This window comes from Loxodonta africana, chromosome 2, assembly GCF_030014295.1.
Source record: "Loxodonta africana isolate mLoxAfr1 chromosome 2, mLoxAfr1.hap2, whole genome shotgun sequence".
Classification (NCBI taxonomy): domain Eukaryota; kingdom Metazoa; phylum Chordata; class Mammalia; order Proboscidea; family Elephantidae; genus Loxodonta; species Loxodonta africana.
This window is the reverse complement of record NC_087343.1, coordinates 151,426,136-151,450,631: the sequence shown is the minus strand read 5'-3', so window position 1 is coordinate 151,450,631 and position 24,496 is coordinate 151,426,136. Positions and strand designations below refer to the sequence as shown.

Below are 24,496 nucleotides of genomic sequence, written 5' to 3'. Positions count from 1 at the left end.
AGATGCTTCACACACAAATCTGTATGTGTGGTAAAATAACACAGAATTATATGCATTGTTGTCGTGTGCCATTTGGTCAATTCCAACTCACAGTGTGACCTTACAGGACACAGTAGAACTGCCTGTAAGGTTTCCAAGGCTGTAATCTTCACAGAAACAGACTGCTACATCTTTCTTCCGCTGGGTTGGAACCACCAATCTTTCTGTTAGCAGCTGAGGGCTTAACCACTGACCACCAGGACTCCTTGCACACATTGTACAATATCATTTTCCTGATTTTGATATTTTATTATCGTAACGTAAGATGTAGCCATTGGGGGAACCATTGGAGGAAACTCGATGAAGGTCATACAAGACCTCTGTACTACCTTTGCAGCTTCCTGTGAATCTATAATTATTTCAAAATTAAAAGTAAAAATAATAATTAAAAAAAAAAAACCTGTTAGCTGACTTTTTATTACTGTAAATAAACAATGAAGCAAATATTGTGATGCATTTTTTTTTTTTTTTAATTTGACCAAAATCTGGCACAGGAGAATTCTAATGACTCTAAACTAACGAGTACATACTCTAATTTGGGTAATGTATCTGGCATTCTTAGTAACACACTGCCTCAACACACACCCTATATGACTCAAGACACAAGAAAATAAATCACTACAAATTTTCACTTAACAGATCCCTTAGTTTTATCTATTGAGAAGATCAACCATTTGCACAGGCCAAGCTGGCAGTTAACTTGCATGAGACTGGCCAATTCTCCCTTCCCAATGTCTGCCATGGCAGTCCCTTCCTTATCCCCCAACTACTATGATGGTCTCCTGGCTATCGGTCCTGCCTCCAGGCTCTCTTCCAACCCTTTTGGCCTTTCCTGCACACATCTTAGAGGCTAATCTCCCCAAAATACCACTTTTCCTCATATTCTGTATGGCCCAGATGGCAGAACTTCTTATAACAGGAAGAAAGTTAAGGAGACATATTTCAGTTTAATTTAAGAAGAATAAAAGTATAAAAATAAACACAAACCAATACTGGAAAGAGCTGCTTCCTGAGAGAGTGAGTTCTGTGAGAACCTAAACCATCTAAGCTGTGAGGCTTGGCCCAACCATAGAATTCTCTGGTTCTATGTCATTTCTCTAATAGTCTTCTGCCTTCTTCACCTGGCACTTCAGCCTTCTAAAATCTGGCTCCAACCTCTCTCCTTCTAACCTCTCCTCCCAGCAGTGCTCAAGAACACTCCTCCCTCCTCCAGTCAGGGCCCTCAAGGTTCCCCAAGAACGCCTTGCATAATCTGCTATTTTTCTTACTAGATGCCCTTCCCCCTCCTCCTCCTTCCACCTGTTAAGACCCAGTGAAAGCTCTAACACTTTCAGGAAGTGTTTTTTATCCCAGTGTTACCATCCATTCCTCTGCCCATGACATCCTATTACTTTTTACGTCCACGTGTCCTAATTATAAACTCTGGGACAATAGGAAAAGTAGCCTCCTGTATGCTGGAAGACCAACTGCACGTCACCAGGCAGAGAGGGAAGATGATCATCAGGGACTACAGTCACTCAGCCTTTTCCCACTCTGGTTTCTCCAACACAAACTTCTTCCCATGAAATCTACTGTTGCCCAGTGTACCAATCATCTACCTCTTCAGCAGCTTTACCAAGCAAAGCATCCCCAGAAGCAGTGTGGGATTACATAAAGGTATGCTTCAGCTTCCCTGGATCTTTTCTTCCTTCATCCACCCAGAAATACCCATGAGCTACTGATGAAACGGCAAGTCTCTGATCTTAGCCTCTGAGATCCAAATGTGAATTGTGACTAAGGGATTTTTTTGTCTGTCTTTATCTTGTTCTTGTTGCTGCTTAGAATATATACAACAAAATATACACCAATTCAACAATTTCTATATGTACAATTCAGTGACACTAACTACACTCTTCAAGTTGTACAACCATTTTCCCCCTCCTTTTCTGAATTGTTCTTCCCCCATTAACATAAACCCTCTAAGTTTCCTATCCAAACTTTCAAGTTGCTGTTCTCAACTGGGTCCCATATAGATAGCTTTTAAAGGAGGCACAATGCTTAAGGCAGACATTCTTAACTAATTTGTAAATTGTTTTGTCTAAAGAAGACTTCAAGGGATATTTTCAGTTTAAGGTTTAAAGATTATCTCAGGGCAACAGTTTCAGGGGTTTATCCAGCTTCAATGGCTCCAGAAATTCTGGATTCCATGAGAAATGACTAATAGATTTTAAAACCCTGCTCTAGTAGAAGCTATTCCTTACCACTCCACTTCCAATCTACCATCACTGGTTCTCTTTTTTTAATGTCTCTCCTTTTTCAAACAAGTTTCATTTAGGTCTTTCCAACTCTGTCCTTCAGGTGCCCTCTGCCCAGCTAAGGACCCTCTTTTTCTAGCCAGATCCCTAGTCAAGAATTAATACGTTATATACCAAAGGCAGCTACTACTCTTTTCTATGTACTGTTTATATTTGTGTGTGTGTGTGTGTGTGTGTGTGTGTGTGTGTGTGTGTATAGCAAGTGGCTTAATGAGTAGGTGGTTTCTTTTTTGGAGTAATGAAAATGCTCTGAATTAGTGGTGATAGCTGCACAACTGTAACTGTACTAAAAACCACCGAAATGCACACTTTAAAGTGATGGATTTTATGGTATGTGAATTATATCAATAAAAAAGAAATATAAGATTCTCTACCCTTACCCCTACATTTATACTTGGCACTAGGGAGAAAAATTCATTTTCAATGTTGAGCAAAGAGCCTTTTCTCACATACTCCCTGAAGAGCGGAGTTAATTATCTTACTCAAACATTTAAGTGCCTATCTTGCACCAGGCACCATGTCGGGTGCCACAGAGAACTGTCACCAGAATGGAACAGAACCTGCCCTCCCGGAGACTGGAGAGGCGAAGACATATGACCAAGTTTTATAAGTTGAGAACGACTTGATCAGGATGGGGGAGATGGACGCTGGGAAAGGCTCCCAAGAAGAAAAGAGCACATCTATAAAGTACATATATGCCTCAGCCCATATATTTAACACTTAGGTTGAGCCGAACAATGAAACCCCTCCAGCACAGGGATCTAGATGCTGTGCAATTGGGTTTTGGCTGCCATCCACCACAGGAGGCTCACCTGGCCATTTCTTTAACCATGACATAAAATGTTTTATGTGCATGAATGTTTTTACCCCACTTATAGCATTATAGCAAGTTTTAGTATACTTATAAAGTTCATGTTTATTACCTATGTAATCAAGGATTAATACAAAAGTGAAGTTATGCTACAAAAACTATATATATTCAACTTTCTAGTTATAAGTTATGACTGCACAGAAAGCACAGGGGCAGCACAGGGTATGTACAAACCCAAAGATATGGAAGGGCTTATTTTTGGCTCAAAACCATTATAAATACATACCTAAATATTTCTTCGAAAACAGTGAGCTCTTACATTTTAAAAATCAAGGGATCAGCAAACTTTAGCCTGTGGGTCAAATCCTGCCCACCTGTTGTTTTTGTAAATAAGTTTTATCAGTACACAGCCATGATTCACTCATTTACATACTGCTATAGCTTCAACTTCAACGAAGACCTAATGGCCAGTAAAGTCTAAAATATTTACTATCTGGCCCCTTACAGAAAAAAGGTGCCAACCTGTCCTAGACAAAAGTCGTCAAAACTAATTCAGAATAAAGAAATCTTCTTACACATCCTTTAGCAAGTAGGTGGTCCAGTGGTTAAGCAACAGACTTAAAATACAAATAATTCTAACCCAACTTCTGGAGCTCTGGGTAGGTCATAGTACCCTGTATCTCAGTTTTATGTTTTATATGTCAGTAAAATTCAGAGTAATAAGGTCAGAGTTTTATATAAGCGCTCAAGATTACTGAGGCAAAATCTGGGAAAGCTGTTTGTACTAATTATTTTTCACTGCATAACAAGTTAACCCAAAACTTGGTAGCTGAAAACAAACATTTATTATCTCCCAGGATTTTCTGAGTCAGGAATTCAGTGCTGAATGGGACTGTGGTCATCTGAACATTTGGTTAGAGCTGGAGGATCTGCCTCCAAGGTGGCAGATCAGGGGCACTTCCTGAATGTCCTCATGGGAGGGCAGGTGGCTTCCCCCAGAACAAGTAAGCCAAGAGAAACAGCCAGGTGGACACTATTCCCTTTTTATCACTTCACCTCCAAAGTAATGTATTATCACTTCCATCACATTCTATTCATTAGAAGCAAGTCACTAAGTCCAACCTAGCAGTGAAGTTAGGCTTTACTTTTTGAGGGAGGAGTGCCAGAATCCATGGAAGTATTTTAACACCACTAAAACCAAACCCACTGCTGTTGAGTCAATTCCGACTCATAGCGACACTACAGGACAGAGTAGAACTGCCCCGTGGAGTTTCCAAGGAGCGCCTGGCAGATTTGAACTGTCGACCTCTTGGTAGCAGCCACAGCACTTAACCACTACACCACCAGGGTTTCCTTAACACCACTACTGGGTCTCAAATGATGACTAAGCAGCTTCAACAACATAACCAATAAGGCTTGGTTGATTAAAATAATTTTTGCCTAATCATTTTCACAGTACATATTTTGTTCTATTTATCACACAAGTTTCATCACCATTTGTTAAGATTCTCTAAAGAAAAACAAGCCAAGAGAAAAAAAGCAAGGCATTTCGGCTTTTCGTATCTGATGTGATAATGATGATGAGGCAGTTATATTTTGTCATACTCTGGTTTGGGATTTTTTTTTTTTTCTAGACAGAAGGCAAATTATGGTAAATAGATCATGATCATAAGTAACTGCAAAGCTGGACTTGGGATACACAAGTATTTATGATTCAGGGACACATAAAAAGGATTTCTCAGATATAAACAAAAATAACAGGAAAACAGAAATTTAGGTATGCATTCAAAAATCCTGAGATTTTTTTCTAGAGGGTGAGGATACATATTGTACCATGACTGCTGCAAACACTGCATCAGAAAAAATTCTAAAGCAAGAGATATGCATAAATAAAAAGTTACCTGCAACAAGCAAATGTATTTTGAAAATGTCTTAGTCACTAGACTCAGTGAACACTTGGCCACTCATCGGTTAATATTATTGTGAGTTTCATTACAGGAGACAAAGGCTTTGGAAGCAGAGCTGTCCCACTGAGAACAACAAAGTTGCCACCCTGATTTCCTTAACAGGACTTTAAAAAACTGTCCTGAAATGGACAATTAAACAGCTTTAAATTTATTCAAAATCACCTAGCTAGTAATCTCATCATTTGCAGCCTAAAAATTAAGAAAATATTTACCATTCAAGATTTTTAGTTCACAAATCCAGAACAAGTGAAGATATTGGCTCCATTTAACACACTGCCCTTACTATTACAGGGATGAATATGACGTAAGGATCCACTGGATTATGCACTTTGCTGTAGGCCACCAGAGATCTAGGGAACTTCCCAGAAGCCAGTAAAGCGCTACAGAGTAGGGGCTCAGCGAATATCCAATGGCCCTACAATAACCTACATCCTTGTTCTAGTCCTTCTGCCCGACCAGACCAGAAGCCTAACACCAAATTAAGTTTCAAGAAGTTTATCTCCCAGATTCAAAGTCTTCTTTTCATATTTGTGGAGTCCCTGGGTGGTGCAAATAGTTAAAATGCAGATGCTCACTGAAAGATTAAAGGTTCAAGTATGCCCTGGGGCACACTGGAAGGCCTGGAGATCTACTTCAGGAAAATAAGCCACTGAAAACACTACAGAACACAGTTCTACTCTGACACACAGGGGGTCCCCATGAATCGGAACTGACTAAATGGCAACTAGTTTTCATACCTGCAATACAATTTTTCTTACAGTTAACTACTAGTAAGCTGTGGGTTACCACTTTACTATCAGTTCTGAGTTTCCCAAAACATGATTCCATTAAGCCCAGATTTACTGATTTCAAATACAAACTAGTAAAAATGTGCACAGATGATTTACCATACCAGTTTGACAGAATGGAATAATTGCTAGGGCATTTTCAGAATGTGTAGCCATTTTTCCGTTTTATCACTTCCATATCTTCAAACCAAACCACTGTTGTCGAATAGATTCCTACTCATAGTGAGCCTTATAGGACTTAGAGAATTGCCCCATAGGGTTTCCAAGGCAGTAAATCTTTACGGAAGCAGTCTGCCACATCTTTCCCCCACAGAGCAGCTGGTAGGTTCAAATCACCGACCTTTTGGTTAGCAGCCAAGCACTTTAACCACTGCCCCACCAGGACTCCTCCCCATTACCTTCAGTATGAACCTTAAAAAGAGGTATCAAGTAGGATGAAAGGGAAACTTCTGCCCCATTTATTTGCTATCAAATTGTGCTGCAATATTTCTAAGTCTTAACTATTACCTGAAACATTCAAGAGAAGTGGATTTAGATTCTTCAGAAAGATGTTCCTTTGTAAGCATCACTTCCAATTAAAATATAAGCTAGTAAAACTTACTAAGTCTCCAATAACTGCGTATTACAAGTCATTAAGCAACTGGCAAGGTAAGAATGAGAATACTGACCACAAAAGCCTCCTGTAAGGATTGATCTACTAGAAAGTCCTGCCTCTCTCTATATAAAAAGCAGTATTGACCTACCTTGTTTACGAACATCTTCTACAGCAGCCACAAGCTCCTCCTTGAGAAACTGACTCTCCTTTGCAATTTTATCACCCTTCTCCAGGAAATTCTCAGTTGCTTGTTCAACAGATGCAGCCAAAACATGGGCTTTCTTAGAACGACCTCTCTTCTTATTAGAGGGGCCCTTACTATTCGTGTTTACCAGGGTTGTAACCTAAACATTTCATTAAAAAAAAATAATAAACTGCCGTCAATTAAAATTAAAATAAAAGAAAGGCTAACATCCTTAAAGATTGCAAGAATAAATTATTCACAAGGAAATAAAAATCATATTTATGAGTTTCCACTAACCATTACAAACATACAACTCTGTGTCTAAGATATATAGTATTGAGACTATATTTAGTTTCCAAAATAATTTAGCTAACTTGGTGCCTAAGATAAGAAATATAATAAGTATTTTAATTCCTTAGGAATGATCATTAGGTTTTTATTTTGGTTTTACGAATTAAAGAATGATTACATGTATCTTCTCCTCTATGTATCACTAAGAAGTTCCAGAAAGGGGTTAACAATGAACTTGCTTTACCTGGAGGTCACACACTTTACCACTGTTTTCAATCTTTGAAAAATGTTTTAAAATAACTTGCTTCTGAAGTCTTTTCAGAGTTTATTCACACAAATCTCAACAGTTAATTAGTAAAGGCCCTTAAGAAAGTAATGACTGCCCAAAGAAGCCAACTGTGATGGTGCTTTAAGTCCCAGAACACTTAACCATCATTACTAGTCTAGTGGTGACCCACCAGATGATCTCTAGGTTGATGATTAAAAAAGTGTTAGAGTGTAAATCTGCCAAAGACCTACTGAGGACTCTAGTAGATGAGCTCTAAGAAAGTAAATAGTCCCCTGAGTCTTAACCACACATTCCCACATATACATGTGTATGTATATACATATAAATAAATACTGTTCTTATTTAAGAGTTGAAATGGAGTTGCATTTTTTTTTTTAAAGACACACACACACTAGTAAGTTGTTTCAAAACACTATAAGGTATATAGCTAGTTGCTAACAATTAACAAAATGTCATCACACTGTAATATTTGTATTTGTAACAGACATACACACTCTGATTAACTGCCTGCTAACCGACTCTGCATAACGAAAAGCACGTTAACAAACCATGAGGAGACTTAGCAGTCAAGGCTCCATAATCCATCTTCCTTGGGTTTCCTTTCCAAGGAAAGACTAAGGTATCTCTAAAGTGCCAACATTTGGGAAGCTGCACTATATACCACTAACCCCTATTATTGCCAATAAGACTGAAGAAAATGGCAGCAGCATCTGCACCTAAAAGATTAAATGAATCCATGCATCAATATTTACTAGAGGAGCCAAAGCACACTAAAACATGATCTAAGTACTAACTACTCAAATTAAGGCTTTGAACAAAATGACTTTGCTTTCATGTTTGTTACCCATGCCCACTGCTATGGAACCACATTACAACACGTATTTGTTTTTACAGATTCTTACCTGTGTAACAAGAGGTTCCAACAGTCTTTCAACTGCCAGAGTCCTGATCTCTAGACTTTTGGGGTCCCATTTGAAGTTTATGTTGCCTGCATGGACAGCAGTCATTTCTGAAAGAGGAACAAAAAGTCAAAGTTTGGCAACCATCAAACACGAACATGAAATACATAACTAATCTCCTACTTCAGGGCTTTCATATCACCAAAGCTACATTAACCACAAGATGGAAAAAAAGTCTTAGGAGCCTACACATGTGAATCCAGTAACCCTTAGAACCTATTATACTTAAGATTTCTAGTTCACAAATACCAGGGGTACTATAAGAGGGCATTCCCAAACACAGCTTTTCCCTCTGGGCTTCTCTGGTACCAAGACATATCTACTTTCAGTTTTTTCACACCAACTTTAGAAGTAGGATGAAAAGCTAAAGTGAATAAAGGCTACTTTAAAAGAAATTTCTTCAGAAACTAATTTAGTACAGAAGGTTCTGATTTTTCTTACTTCACAACATTTCTAGTACAGTATGATCTAAAAGGTACACCTCAGCACTTTTTGATGGATTCTTAGAGAACATCTTGTCTTATTCTAGTAAAGCATAAAGCTTAAGTCATTTGCCCTCTGCACCTACAGCTATTATCACTCATAGCCAGAAGAAATTTCAAGTCTCACTTAGTCAAATATCACTGTATCAGTGTCAAGGGAAACTTCCACTGGACAGAGAGTTTAAAACAGGAAAAAAAAAAAAAAAAAAAAACTCCAATGAAAATACCAACCACAGTTAGTATTTGCTTCTAAAAGTAATACCTTCATGATTATTTTAAAAAAGAAAAAACAGAGGTACGTAGCTGAGGTAAACACTAATACAAACTTTCTAGAAGACAAACTGTTGATAGAAATTTAAAACATTAAAAAGGTCCACGGTCTGTAACCCCGCAATTCTAGTTCTAGATTATTAATCTAAAGGAATAACTAAGGTGCGTGTAAAAAAAGATAAATGATATTCACAACAGCACTGTACATAATTATTAAAAACTAGAAACTACCTAAACTTCTAACAGATGACTGAATAAATAAATTTTGAAACGGTTACACAATTAAAGTGTCCTATCCTTAAAAAACTTTGTTTGGGAGGGTTCACATCTTCATTTCTATTAAATACCACTTCCCACTAGAAGGAACCAGGCTTTCTTGGAAAAAAGGCTTATTCCAGGCCTAAGGCATTTTATAGTGCAGAAAGCAAGAAAGAGTATTAAGATCAATGAAATCATACCAAAAAGATACAGGAACCAAGGGCTCCCATTGGCCAAGCTTAACACAATTTGAGTATCAAACAGAATAATGACTGTAACTGCCTATAACAGACCCAAATTCCACAGCCACTGAGTCAATTCCTACTCATAGCAACCCTACAGGACAGAGGAGAACTGCCCCATAGGATTTTCAAGGAGCAGCTGGTGGATCTGAACTGCCAACCTTTTGGTTAGCAGTCAAACACTTAACCACTGCACCACCAGGGCTCCTATAATATAATACATAAAATAAAAATCCTGAAGTCCATGTAATTGTGTGCCATCGAGTCAACTCTAACTCATAGCTACCCCATAGGACAGAGTAGAGCTGCTCCACAGGGCTTCCCGTAGACTGTAATCTTTACAGGAGCAGACTGTCAGGTCTTTTCTCCTGTGGAGCAGCTGGTGGGTTAGCAGCTTAGCACTAAACCGTTGCACCACCAGTGCTCCTTTATAACATAACAAGTAAATGAAAGTGCTTATGTCCATAGAAACAAAGGGCGGGGGGCGCACAAAGACAATTTCTTCACCATAAATGTAGAACAGAATTAGAAAATGACCCTTTTGCAACCCCACCATAATAACTGATTCAGGCAAGGATTATCAATGATGTTAAGACCAGTAGGTAAAAGGTTATTGGGGAATACGATATTTGTAAGGTGCCAAAGTATTACCTGACAGGCTACTTACTAATTACAAAGGGCAAAATACACCTTTACAACGTTGAAATCTGATGGTCACTCCCTTAAATGAACAGCCTACTAATGCCGTTAATGTGACACCTGATATTGTGTATTTCCTAATATGTGATGAAATACGAAACACCTATATCACCTATAAAGTGTTCTCGATTAAAAAAAAAAAAAAATGTTTAATCCACTAGCAAGTGGCCATGTAAGATACATCAATTGCTCTCAACCCACCTGGATCAAAGGAGAAAGAAGAACACCAAGGACACAAGGTAATTACAAGCCCAAGAGACAGAAAGGGCCACATAAACCAGAGACTACATCAGCCTGAGACCACAAGAGCTAGATGGTACCCGGCTACAACTGATGACTGCCCTGACAGGGAACACAACAGAGAACCCCTGAGGGAGCAGGAGAGCAGTGGGATGCAGACCCCAAATTCTCATAAAAAGACCAGACTTAATGGTCTGACTGAGACTAGAAGGACACTGAGGTCGTGGCCCCCAGAACTTCTGCTGGCCCAGGACAGGAACCATTCCCAAAGTCAACTCTTCAGACATGGATTGGACTGGACAATGGGTTGGAGAGGGATGCTGGTGAGGAGTGAGCTTCTTGGATCAGGGGGACACTTGAGACTATTTTGCAGTCTCCTGCCTGGAGGAGAGATGAGAGGGTAGAGGGGGTTAGAAGCTGGTGAAATGGACACGAAAAGAGTGAGTGGAGGGAGGGAGCCGGCAGTCTCATTATGAGGAGCACAATTGGGAGTATGTAACAAGGTGTATATAAGCTTTTGTGTGAGAGACTTTGACTTCGTTTGTAAACTTTCACTTGAAGCACAATAAAAATTTTTAAAAATGTTTAATGCAAGAAGACTAATGAAGCCTCAAAATAGGGATTCTTGATCTTTTTTGTGTGTGTATGTGCCACAGATCCCTTTGGCAGTCTAATGAAGCCTACAAAGCAACACTGTCCAACAGAAATACAATGCAAGCCGCATATGTAATTTTAAATCTTCTAGTAGCTACACTAAAAAAGGCAAAAACAAACTGGTGAAATTCATTTTAATATTTTCTTTAACTCAATATATATCCAAAATATTATCACTTCAATGTGTAATCAATATTTTTTGTAATTATTAGAGATATTTTACAGTCCTGCATACTAAGTCTTCGAAATTGGGTGTGTATTTTCGGTTTACAGCACATCTCAATCCAGACTAGCCACATTTCAAGTGTTCAAAAGCCTCATGTGGCAAGTGGCTACTGTATTGGATAGTGCAGCTATAAAACCTGTCTCAGAATGTTTTTAAATGCATAAAGTAGAACTCAAAGGACTACAAAGGAAACAAATATATTGAAATGTAGTCAACAAAATACAATTACTTAAGAGTGGTAGAAATATTCTGGAACTAGACAGAGGCGCTGGCTGCACAACCCTGAATATATTAAATGCCACTGCATTATTCGCTCTAAAATGGTTACTTTTACGTTAAGTAAATTTCACCTCAATTAAACACTTCTTTTAAACTTTACAAACGTGATAAAGTAACATACGTGTTTCCCTATTACCACATTAAGTAAGATCTGCCAAGAATTCTGATAACTACTTCAAAATACTAATGTACAAGTTTTTTTCAAGATACTATATTAGGATTATTGCAGATACAAAAAACTCTGAGATGTCTACTGGTGGCAAAGTTACAAGTTCAGCTGAAAAACGTGGTTTCCTGCCAGCATTAATAACATAGGGAAATACTAAAGTCCTGTTTGAGGGAGTGAAAACAAAGACAAAATTTTTCCAATCCAAATTCACTGACTCCAGGTTAAGAAACCCTAATCCTGACTGAATTTCAAGTTCACCGGAAGTACAGGGGATACAGAGCATGTTAAGCAACACCATGACGAAACAATCACACAAATCCAGAACGCAGGACATTCTACAACAGGCCTTAACTCTTCGAAAAGTCAGTATTATGAGGGTAAAGGGACTACTCTAGACTAAAAGACTCAACAGACATAAGAATCCAACGCAATATACGTATCTTGTTTGGACTCTGGTTTGAAACAAACAGCTCTAGGACATTGATAGGACTGGTAAATTTTTAATATTGGTAATCACTAGATGATATTATGGAATTACTATTCAATTTCTCAGGTGTGATAATTGAATCGTGGATATGTAGAAAATGGCTTTTTAGGAGATGCATGCTAAAATATTTACAGGTGAAATGTCAAGACGTTAACAACGTTCAAATGGTTCTGCAAAGTAAATGAATATATATAGAGATACCTAGAGAGATATAAATTATCCACATACTTAATTTCTTGATCTTTCCAAGTAAAAAAAATCAAGAAATTATAAATACTTTTAACTGTTGAATCTAGGTAGAGGACATATGGGTGTTTACAGAATTATTTTTTCAACTTCTTGGTATAACAAATTTCTCATCAAAAAAAATGGGGAAAATATATAGAAGTATATGGAGAAAAGTCCAAAATACTACAGAGGATGAAAAAGAGATTTGAAAACAATATTACATATAACTGCAGTGGGAAAATAAAGTAATTGGATATATACACCAAAATATTAATAGTGATGCTATCTACCCACCTGGAGCAAGAAGAATGAAGAACACCAAAGACACAAGGTAATTATGAGCCTAAGAAACTGAAAGGACCACATAAACCAGAGACTACATCCACCTGAGACCAAAAGAACTAAATGGTGCCCAGCCACAACCAATGACTGCCCTAACAGGGAATACAACAGAGAACCCCTGAGGGAGCAGGAGAGCAGTGGGATGCAGATTCCAAATTCTCATAAAAAGGCCAGACTTAACGGTCAGACTGGGACTAGAAGGACCCCAGAGGCCATGGTCCCCAGACCTTCTGTTAGCCCAGAGAGGAACCATTCCCAAAGCCAACTCCTTCAGACAGGGACTGGACTAGACTGGAATATGAGATGGAAAATGATACCGGTGAAGAACAAGCTTCTTGGATCAAGTAGATACATGAGACTATGTTGGCATCTCCTGTCTGGAGGAGTGATGAGAGGGTAGAGGGGGCCAGAAGCTACCCAAATGGACACGAGGAGAGAGGGTGGAGTAAAGAACTGTGCTATCTCAGATGGAGAGCAATTAGGAGTGTATAGCAAAGTGTATGTAAATTTTTGTATGAGAGACTGGCCTGATTCGTAAACTTTCACTTAAAGCACAATAAAAATTAATTAAAATATGAAAAATAGTGATGCTATCCATAAGGGTTGGAGATTATGGGTAGTTTTAGCATTCTTCTCTTTGCTTAACTGTATATTCTGATATAAAATTACACAGGTATTTAGAAAAAGTTATTTCTATAATAAAAAAACAGTTATTATATAAGATGTAGGGGGGACAAAAGAATCAAAAGGCATGCCTGATAATCACTTAACTACTTTAAACATATTTCCTCATTTATAAGACTACCACCAACTTCTTCAGAGGACTTCTGTGAAGATTAACTTAGATAAAACTGAATAAAATAAGAATTCATCAATTCATGCTGATATGAATAAAGGAGGAGGAGAAGTTCTTTCTTATAACAGAAAATCAACTAGTAAATGTAGAATGAATAATGTATTTTTAAAAATCATTTAGGAGCTATCATAGTAATAGATTCAGGCAAGAATGATCAAAGAATGCTAAACTAGTGAGTGAAAGCTTAAAAAACTGCTTACCTAGACTTATACTTAACACCCAAGAGATTATTTATTGATGACAAAGAAGGGAAACAGCAATTTTACACTGGAGAAACTTGGCAGACACCACCTTAACCAAGTGATCAAAATTAGTATCTCTCTAAAGGACCACAACTATCACAACCTAAACCAGACTGAGCCTAGAACTAGATGGTACCCAGTTGCCACTCAGCTGCTCTGGCAGGGATCACAACAGAGGGTCCAAGACAGAGCCAGAGAAAAACGTAGAACAGAATTAAAATTTGCACAAAAAAGACCAGTGTTGCTGGTCTGAAAGAGACTGAAGAAACCGGAGAGCACGGCTCCCAGACACCCTTTTCACTCAGTATTAAAGGCACTCCTAAGGTTCAGCCTTCAGCCAAAGATTAAACAGCTCTATAGATTAAAAAAAAAGTTTTTTTTTTTATAGGCACTGGGTTTGTTTTATGGGGCCAACAATAACACACATGAGGGACATGCTTCATAGTTCAATCATGTGTATGAGACTAATGGGCACACCACCCCAAAAACAAAGATGAGAAGGCATAAAGAGACAGAAAAACCAGAAGAATGCAAACAGGGAAACTGGGGTGGAGAAGGGGAGAGTGTTGACACACTGCAGGGTTGGGAACCAACGTCACAAAACAATTTGTGTAGCAACTGTTTAATGAGAAACTAATTTCCTCTGTAAGCTTTCACCTAAATCACAATTTAAAAAAAAAAATTCGTATCTCCAATTATTGTGCAAAGTGACATCAAAAACCAAAAACCAAATCCATTGCCCTCTAGTCAATTCCGACTCACAGCGAACCTACAGGACAGAATAGAATTGCCCCCGCAGGGTTTCCAAGGAGCACCTGGTAGATTCGAACTGTGACCTTTTGGTTAGCAGCTTCAGCACCTAACCACTACGCCATCAGGGTTTCCAAAGTGACATCTCGTACCTCTAATATGACGCGCTGGGAAGTCTACAAGATCATTTCTGTGGTATTTCCTGCCAAAAGTATATGGCCTCAATCTAGTCACGAGGAAATATCACATAAACTCAAAGAGAGGGATACTCTACAAAATAACTGGCCTGTACTCTTCACAAATAATAAGGATAGGAAAATCGAAGACTGAGAAACTCTTCCAGATTAAAGATGGCTAAAGAGATATGACAACTAAATGCAGTTAAGTATTCTGGATTGAAATTGTACTGAGTGGGGAAAAAAAGTTGACACAATTGATAAAATTTAAATATGGACTCTGAATTAGGCAACAGCATTGCATCCACTGATATTGTATCAATGTTCAACTGCACTGTATTTACAAATGTAGCAATGTCATTTGTCATGGGTTGAAATCTGTCCCCCCAAAAATTCATGTTATCAATTTGATTGGGCCATGATTCCCAGTATTGTGTGGTTGTCCTCCATCGTAATTTCATGCTAAAGAGGATTGGGGGTGGGGGGGGTGGGGAGACTGTAACACCCTTAGTAAGGTCACATCCCTGATCCAATGTAAAGGGAGTTTCCCTGGGGTATGGCCTGCACACCTTTTATCTTAGAAGAGATAAATGGAAAAGGAAGCAAGCAGAGAGTGGGGACCTCATACCACCAAGAAAGCAGCGCCGGGAACAGAGCACGTCCTTTGAACCTGAGGTTCCTGTGCTGAGATGCTACCAGACCAAGGGAAGATAGAGGACAAGGACCTTCCTCCAGAGCTGACAGAGAAAGCCTTCCCCTGGAGCTGGCATCCTTAATGTGAACTTCTAGCCTACCTGTGACAGTGTGTGTGTATCTGTGTGTGTAAAGGGAGAGGTGGAGGGAAAGGGAGAGGCTCTACAGAAAGCAGCATCAAACATTTAAACTCTATATTAAAATGACAAGGAAGAAGTACACATTTGTGACTAGCCCACTCTTGACAATTTTAACAGAAGAATATGTTTATATCCTCTCCCATAAACACACGCTTCAGGTACTAACACACAGACCCCTTTAGATTGCTGAAAAATACTGGTAACAAGCATCATCTTTCACCAAGCCTTATCTAAGCCATCAGGAAATTCTAGAATCACTGGAGGGGCGGTGCTAAAAGGAATCTAGATTTGCTTACTTGATATTTGCCAGTTTCCAGGGAATTTGTTTCACTGCAAGAGGGTAAATTTGCTCTCTACACTCATGACAGGCCTTTACATTGGTTCTTTAAAGCTTATCTGTCCACTAAACTGATCAGCCCTAGTCAGTAAACCTTAGGAGACAGTATGCTCTAGATCGCTAAAGGGCTGATAACAGCTCAACAAATGTCATCAAATGTCACAGATAAAGACATTTCAGAAGGAATAACATGTCCCATGGATCCTCCATCAACACAAATAAAACAAAACCTTTCATAAAACCTGTCACTAACTTATTTCAGGGGTTGTAAAGGGAGGGAAAAGGAGTCCTGGTGGCACAGTAGGTTAAGTGTTCAGGTGATAACCAAAAGGTTACCAGTTCAAACCCACCACCCACTGCACAGGAGAAAGATATGGCACTCTGCTTTCATAATGATTCCCATTGCTGTGAGTCAATTCCAACTCAGAGTAACCCTACAGGACAGAGTAGAACTGCTCCGTAGGGTTTTCAAGGAGCACCTGGTAGATCTGAACTGTCGAACTTCTGGTTAGCAGCCGAACTCTTAGCCACTACACCACCAGGGTTACCCCCATAATGATTACAGTCTTGGAAACCCTCCAAAGCAGTTCTATTCTGTCCTAATGGGTCACTGAGTCTGAATTAACTTGATGGCAACAGGTATGGGTTTGGTTAGTGGGAGGGAGCCAAGAATAATTAAAGTTCCAAGCGTACACTCAGGTGACACTGTATGGTCATAATTTGTATTTAATTATTAATCAGATACAATTCACTCTCCCAAACACAGTATTCCATTTTTCTTGAAATAGAAAGGCTTCTTGGTCTTTTGTTTCTGATTTTGATATTTTAGGGTACAAAATAATTTCACTTTCTTAACTCAAAAAACGCAGAGTGCAAGTGCAATAATAAATTGCGAATGATCCCTGGCCCCTCCGGGTCTGGGGAGACCACTAGTAGAGGCAGGACTGGTTAATGGAAAAGCATGTGCCCAGTTAAAGTAACTGCTGCCCATTAACTCCAAACCAAAAACACCAAACCCACTCCCCTTGAGTGGATTCCAACTCACAGTAATCCTATATAGGACAGAGTAGAACTGCCCCATAGGGTTTCCAAGGAGCAGCTTGGTGAATTCGAACTGTCAATGTTTTGGATAGCAGCCAAGCTCTTAAAAACTGCACCACCAGGGCTCCCCATCAACTCCAGTCAATCTTTATCGTGCAGAAATGCAGACCCAGGGTTACCAGATCATTCAAATTTTTCAACAGAAGCCAGCAATGCAGATTTTCACATGAACTCTCCTAACGTTAATGTTAGTAACTCCTTCCAAAAAATCATTACCGCTGTGCAGGACAAATGTGTCTGTGGATTACGTTTGTCCTGCTGGACAAACCTTGCAACCTCTAAACAAGATTCCTCCCTAAAGTCCCTTCCAGCTCTACAATCTTCGTAAATAACATCTCTTGTCGAGGTCTACTGCCTCCCCCATAAAAATTCACCACTAAAGGTGTTAAAGCAAAGGACTTAATCACTCACTTACATTGAAAAACTTGAAATATACTGACACTTGGAAATTGAGAACCCATTCAGTGTGTTCTCAAGTCTTTCAATAACCATGATGGAAGCAGACTGCCTTGTGCGGCATCTTTAATCAAAACCCCTGCTGAGAGTGACACTGAACATTATTAAACTATGCTACGGAGCCAAGTTATGCTTTTGGTGACCCCTCAACCCTAAAAGGATTTCAAAAAATAAAAGCAGAGAATTTAAAATCTAAAGAGAATGTGTTCTGCTGGAAAGAACACTGGCTTCTGGTACCAGCTTTGTCACTAACTTATTCTCTGACCTTGGGCAAGTCGTTTCACCTTGCTGGGTCCTTGGTTTTCTCACCTATAAAATAAAAGGGGTTAAATTCTATGCTCCAGCTTCATCCAGCCCTTAAATTCTAGCATTCTTTTCATTTATATTATCTCTCAACAGCCTTTAAACTATTTTACTAAACTCAATTAATATTTCCCGTGTTTAGCCCGGTCTTTCTAGCTATATTTTAAGTTTAAGAGTGATAACTAGGTTTATGCTTCTTTATGTACCTTAGTCTCTGGCAAGATGCTTTATACAGAGTAGACACAGTATTGGTTGAACTGAATTTATACAAACCTGATTCAAGAGTATTTACAAGCCAACCAAAACAAAGCTCCTGCCTTAATCTTAGTCATATCTTCTGGTTCTCTACAATTAATGGTATTGTTTACAGCAGCTAAACAAACAACTTTTAAACTCTTGGCAGTCTCTCATTTTCCAATCAACTTACAGAGCACTCCTTCACAAGATCTATTATAAAACCTACTAGAGCTAGCCAACCTTAATGAATTACAGCAACCTTAGGTTTTTCCAGGAGAAATTATGCTTAGTGGAACTAAATGAAAAGTTAAACTGTAGTTACTCAGTCTTCATTACCTTATAAATGACAATCCTGGCTAAGCTTGCTATAAATTCAGAAAGGGGCAGAGATGTAGGCATTTGACTAGCAATCTTTATGATAGAGAAATGGAGAAGCGACAGAAAGAAAATGAAAGCATAGTTCCATCAGAACCAAGGAGGCTGATTGTGGTAAACTGCCTCATTTGCACGAAGAGCTACATACCTTCCCTAAAGACATTAAACATTCATTTACAACAGAATGGCCACATCATTCTTAAAATGTGCCTACTCCAAAGCTTTAAACTATCCTTACCATGCTACTCAATGGCATTTTTTTTTTTAACAGCAAGGTTAAGTTAATGCAATGTTGGAGGATGGTCCATTTGAATGCAAATCAGGAAATTTAGAAATTAAAAGTACCCACTGCACTGTCACACTGCACTAGACACAGGCTGTGATTCCTCAGATCTGTCATAGGTATGCCAAGTTGCATCTGCAATAAGCAGAGTTAACATAGCTGTGGGAACCTCAACTCTCAAATCTCTTGGTAACTGTCAGAAAAAAAAAAAAAGGTAACCCTTACAATTAAGACTCACTCTTTAAGCCAAATCCTGACTATTTTACTAACCCCCCCCAAGCCTGTCACCTTCTTTTCCTAACATGTAAACAGGCTGGGGTTTGGGGGAGGAAAGACAGGGTAAATAAAAGGTATTAAAATGCAGATGGCCCAAGTAAACAAAATGAAAATTTGTTTTTCCCAAGAAAGTAGACAGTCCATTTCTGATTACAATTATAACATCACTATGTTAAAAAAAAAAAAAAAAAACTCTCACTCTTGGTCAAACCTGACAGCCAAAATATAATCAGGGTAAAAAGTTTCCCATCTAGTACAGAGTAACTGGATTACATAAGCATCAACCCATCACATACAAATACATTTTACATCAGGGACTTACACGGCATATGGGAGAAGGAGTTACACCTTCCAGATATACAGGCCTATGAGAAAAAGGATACGTGTCTAGATCTTTAAAAATAATAATCATAGTAACAGTAATAAAGCACCTAAATCATTTTTATTTTGTTCCTTTTCTTATTTTCTTGAGGGTGTCAAAGGCAATGAGGAAATACAGGGAACAGCTGAAACAAAGAATTGCTATACCACAAGCATCAGAGAGACACTGATTACCAAAAGCACTAAAGCCAAGGAAAAAATGTAAACTCCCCCTAAAAAAGATGTCCAGCCAACTATTTTGCCACACACACAGCAAGTATTTGAACATCTTCTTGGTACAGGCACTATTGCAGACAGCACTGAACAAGACAAAAAAGGGACGTGCCTTCACGAAGCATACACTAAAGACGTTAAGTGAATAAATAAGACAACATCAGTGCTAAGAAAAAAATTAAATAGGATAATGAAGTGGGGAACCTCCTTTTAGGTAAAGCACTCAGAGGGCCTTTCTGTCTCCGTAACATTTGAGCTGAAACCTGAAAGTCAAGAAGAGTCAGCCACAATCAGCCATCTATGATGCATTAAGTGGTCTCAATCCACCTGGAGCAAAAGAGAATGAAGGACACCAAAGACCAAGGAAAATATGAGCCCAAGAGAAAGAAAGGGCCACATAAACCAGAGACTCCATCAGCCTGAGCCCAGAAGAACTATATGGTGCCCGGCTACCACCAATGACTGCCCTGCCAAGGAGCACAACAGAGAACCCCTGATGGAGCAGGAGAAAAGTGAGATGCAGACCTTGCATTCTAGTGAAAAGACCAGACTTAATGGTCTCAGACTGGAGGGACCCCAGAGGTCATGGCCCAAAACTAAAACCATTCCCGAAGCCAACTCTTCAGACACAGACTGGACTATAAGACATAAAATGATACCGGTGAGGAGTGAGCTTCTTTGGCTCAGGTAGACACATAAAACTATGTGGGCAGCTCCTGTCTGCAGGCGAGATGAGAAGGCAGAGGGGGACTGGAGTTTGTTCAGTGGACACGGGAAAAACAGAGTGGAGAGAAGGAATATGCTGTCACATTGTAGGGAAAGCAACTAGGGTCACATAACAATGTGTGTTTAAGTTTTTGTATGAGAAACTTACCTGAGTTGTAAACTTTCACTTAAAGCACACACACACACACACACAAAAAAAAAGCAAAGAAGTAAGAGGCTTGAAAGATTAAAAAAAGAGAGAGAGAGCCAACCACATGAGCATCTGGGAAGAGGCAGAGGGCACACAGCTATGAGGAAGCATCTCCAGTCTCAGAAAGTGGAGGTCAGTGTAGTTCAAGAGTAGAGTGAAAAGAGGTGAGAGATCCAGCAAAAGGGAAAAAAAAAAAAAAACCTCCCAAGGTAAAGCAATCATTTGCTCTATAGACCAAATATATATGGTTCTTTTATTTAGTTTCCACCCCACTATGGTTGAGGCTAGTAACTAACAAGGGAACAAGTGTTTGATAGAAAGCTGATAAAGGCCTCATAAAACAACTGATTATAGATGCACAGGAAGTCCCTGTTTCCATAAGAGACTGGATGACTCTGGTCTGAAAAGCAAAGAAGAAACAAGCATCTGGACTGGAAGCACAAGAGAAGAGAGGGAAAAAAAAGGTTTTTGTTTTAAAACAATAGGACTAAAAGGCAGAGAAACTTTTCACACAGCTGAGGAGAAGCCCACAGGAAGAAGAAAAATACAGTCATTTTCTTGGAAAGCCAAGCAAGAAGATGCCTGGACTTGACTAGGAAGTCTGGAAAGTTACCCACATTGAGTGAGAAAACCACCAAGAATCCTCTCTAAGATTTGTCTGGTAGTATATATAACGTTGATGGCCTTTGATTTGAATACATCAATGACTGATCAATTACCATCTTCTGGGATTCTGCTAGGTGCCAGGACAGAAAAACTAATTCGAAATCCCTAGCAGATAATCCATACATTAATTATTAAGTACAAGAGTAAAGATGTTTTTGCCTTTACAACAGAGAAATCTGGTAGACACCACTTAATCTTAAAAAAGTGATTAAACAGCACGACCATCAGTGGAACAACCTGACAAATGTTGTAATGCCCGGAGAAAGATTATTGTTAGCTGCTGCTGAGTCGGCCCCCAACTCTTGGCAACCCCAAGCACAACAGAATGAAATGCTGCCAGGTCCTGCACCAACCCCCATCATTGGATGCAGATCAGACCATTGTGATCCATAGGGTTTCTTTACTGGCTGATTTTTGGAAGTGGATCTCCAGGCCATTCTTCCTAGTCCATCTTAGTGCGCGAGCTCCACTGAAACCTGTTTAGCATCATAGCAACGCACAAGCCCCCACTGACGGGGGGGGTGGCTGCACATGAGATGCACTGGCCAGGAATCAAACCCAAGTTTCCTGCACGGAAGGTGAGAATTCTACCACCGAACCATCACTGCCCTCCTGAGAAAGACGCAATACCATATATGCAGTATTCCTGCCAGAAGTGCAAACAATCAGACAAGTCCACATGTGGGACATTTACAAAACTGATCACAACTCTTAAAAAATGTGTCATGGGGGGCAGGGGGGAGACTGGAAATTAAGACTAAAGAGGTATGACAAGCTAAATGCAGTACGATCTTTTACTTGGTTCCTAGATCAAAAAGAAATCTCTGGGACATCACTGGAATTTGAATATGGACTATACATGAAGTCAGTACTTCTAGGGATCTTGTTAAAAGGCAGATTCTGATTCAGCAGGTCTGAGATGGGGCCTAAGATTCTGCATTTCTCACAAGCTCCCAGGGAAACCCAATGCTGGTTCCTCAGACCACTCTTTAAAAGCAAGCTAATAATATTACTGTATCAACGTGAAAGTTTTTTTGACTAATTATGGTTACGTAGGACAATGTTCTTGTTCTTGGGAGTTATACGTTGAAGAATTTAAAGGTGAAAGACCATGATTGCAGTTTACTTTCAAATAACTCAGAAAAAGTTTATATAGAGTAATTGAGCAAATTTGAGTATGTTAACTGGTGAATTTAGGTGAACTGGTGATTCAAGGGCTCACTGTATCACTCTTTTCTGTAGGTTTGAAGATTTTTTCTCGGGGTGGGGGGGGCGCGGTGAGACAGGGACCTGGGGAGAAAATACCCTGGGCAGAGCTCACAGTTCAGACAGGAAAACAGTTACAAACAAAAAAAAAACCCATTGCTGTTGAGTCAATTCCAACTCATAGTGACCCTACAGGACAGAGTAGAACCACCCCATAGAGTTTCTACAGAGCGCCTGGTGGATTTGAACTGCCTACTGCTTGGTTAGCAGCGGTAGCACTTAACCACCATGCCACCAGGGTTTCCACAGTTACAACAGTAGGTATAAAGCTGTCAAGTGCTCCATGGGTATACAAGACGAGCTTTGGGAGCATTCAGGAGGGAGTTCCCAACTGGCCAGGGAGTCTCACTAAGGATCTGCTATATTGAGAGGGAGGGCAGCTCTTTCAAGTTGCACAAAGGGGCAACAGCACCAGAGAACACTGGCACCTTCCAGGAACCGGTTTTGAGTGAAAAACAGAGGATGAGTGAAACGGCAGAAGATAAGCTGAGAGGTAAACTAAGAAATTAAGAAGGCACTAGAGATTTAGGCTTTATCCTTCCTAACTTAAAAATTACTTTGTACCCATTCTATTTTTGCTTCTAACAATTACTCAGCAGTGAGAAACCCTCAACTGAAAAACAAAGACAAAAGATTGAATCCCAGCTCTTGCAGTTACCATAGTGAAGGCAGAAGCTGCCAGACAGTGCCTTCCCAACCAGAGCTCCATTTGCACAGGTCTACAGAACACCCATCTTTACACACACACAACTGGAGAACGAATTCCTCAAACTCAAAAGGCACCAACCCAAGCATCTTCCCCTGGCATATTCCCCCTGTGGTCTCTGCCATCTCAGCTGAACAAAGCTCAACCAAACAAGGTTCCCCCCTCCCCCCACAAGGAGACTCCATGCCTCCTTTCCTCTTCCTCCTCCCTCCCCCTCCTCTGTACTTCAGTGAACGCCTCACTCAGTAAACACCTCTAGCCCTCTGGCTCAGACACCTGTTACCCCTGGTTTAGAATATCTAGGAGTCTTCTAATGTCCAATCCTTCCTTCAACCTGGCTATCCAGGTAGCAGCCACACCACTTACCATTCTCATTGGGTCACAACCCTCTGAAAGAAAGGAGATCACAGACAGGATGAAGCCAAAACTCTGCAAACACACTGGATCTGCACTAGCCTGTAGCCTTAATCCCCTGCCTCCACTCCATCAAACATCCCCCTGCATGTGCATGCCTCCAAACCTTTATACAAGCTGTTTCCTTTACCCAGACCTTTCCAACTGCAGAAGCTACTCATCTTCCTCCAAGACTCAGACAAATGTCATCTCATCTGCCTCCACACAGAAAGAGCTGTTCCCTCTTTCATGGGTTCCCCAGCACTATACAAGCATCTCTATCTAAAACAGCACTTGCCACATAGCACTTAATCTGTGTGCCTGTCTCCCCGAAACTGTGAGCCACTTTGAGCACAGGAACCATGTCTTTTTCAACGTGGTAACAGTCACCTAATACAGCATTCTATACATGTTTAACTGAAGGTAGGTTTCATCTATGAACACCAACACATGTGGGAAAGAAATAAGAAAAGGGCATAAATGGCTCATTCTTACCTATCAGTGATATTTCTAAGGCTAATCCCACTAGTCTGTAAACTTCTTGAGGTTATCAATGCTGGCTGACAACATTCTTAAGATCTCTGGCATTTGGCACACTGCTTTGCAAAGCAAGCTTCTAATAAATGTGCTGTATTTAACTGAACCTTTCCCACTGCGACTGATATACAGCAGACTAAATACTACCTTAGATTAAACCCATTGCCTTTGGGTCAATTCTGACTGATAGTGACCCTACAGGACAGAGCAGAAATGTCCCCAAAGGGTTTCCAAGGAGCGGCTGGTGAATTCGAGCCTTTTGGTTAGCAGCCAAGCTCTTAACCACTATGCCACCAGGGCTCCACTCTAGATTAAAGCTACATAGAAAATATCACATTTTTCACTGGTCTTAATGGTTCCAAATAAGCTTAAATTTCTCTCAAGGCTGCCATTTTCCATT

At 39.7% G+C, this 24,496-nt stretch overlaps 1 protein-coding gene across 1 annotated transcript in view; it reads right to left on the bottom strand.

Moving 5' to 3' along the window:
- CTNNA1 (catenin alpha 1) overlaps nucleotides 1–24,496 on the bottom strand; it is a 195,404-nt gene that overhangs the window by 152,661 nt on the left and 18,247 nt on the right. Inside the window, exons 2-3 of the mRNA XM_064276791.1 lie at nucleotides 8,161–8,267; nucleotides 6,643–6,838 (exon numbers count right to left, since the gene is read on the bottom strand). Of these exons, the coding sequence (XP_064132861.1) occupies nucleotides 6,643–6,838; nucleotides 8,161–8,265 (301 nt within the window). The 5' untranslated portion in view covers nucleotides 8,266–8,267. The remainder of the gene's footprint in view (nucleotides 1–6,642; nucleotides 6,839–8,160; nucleotides 8,268–24,496) is intronic.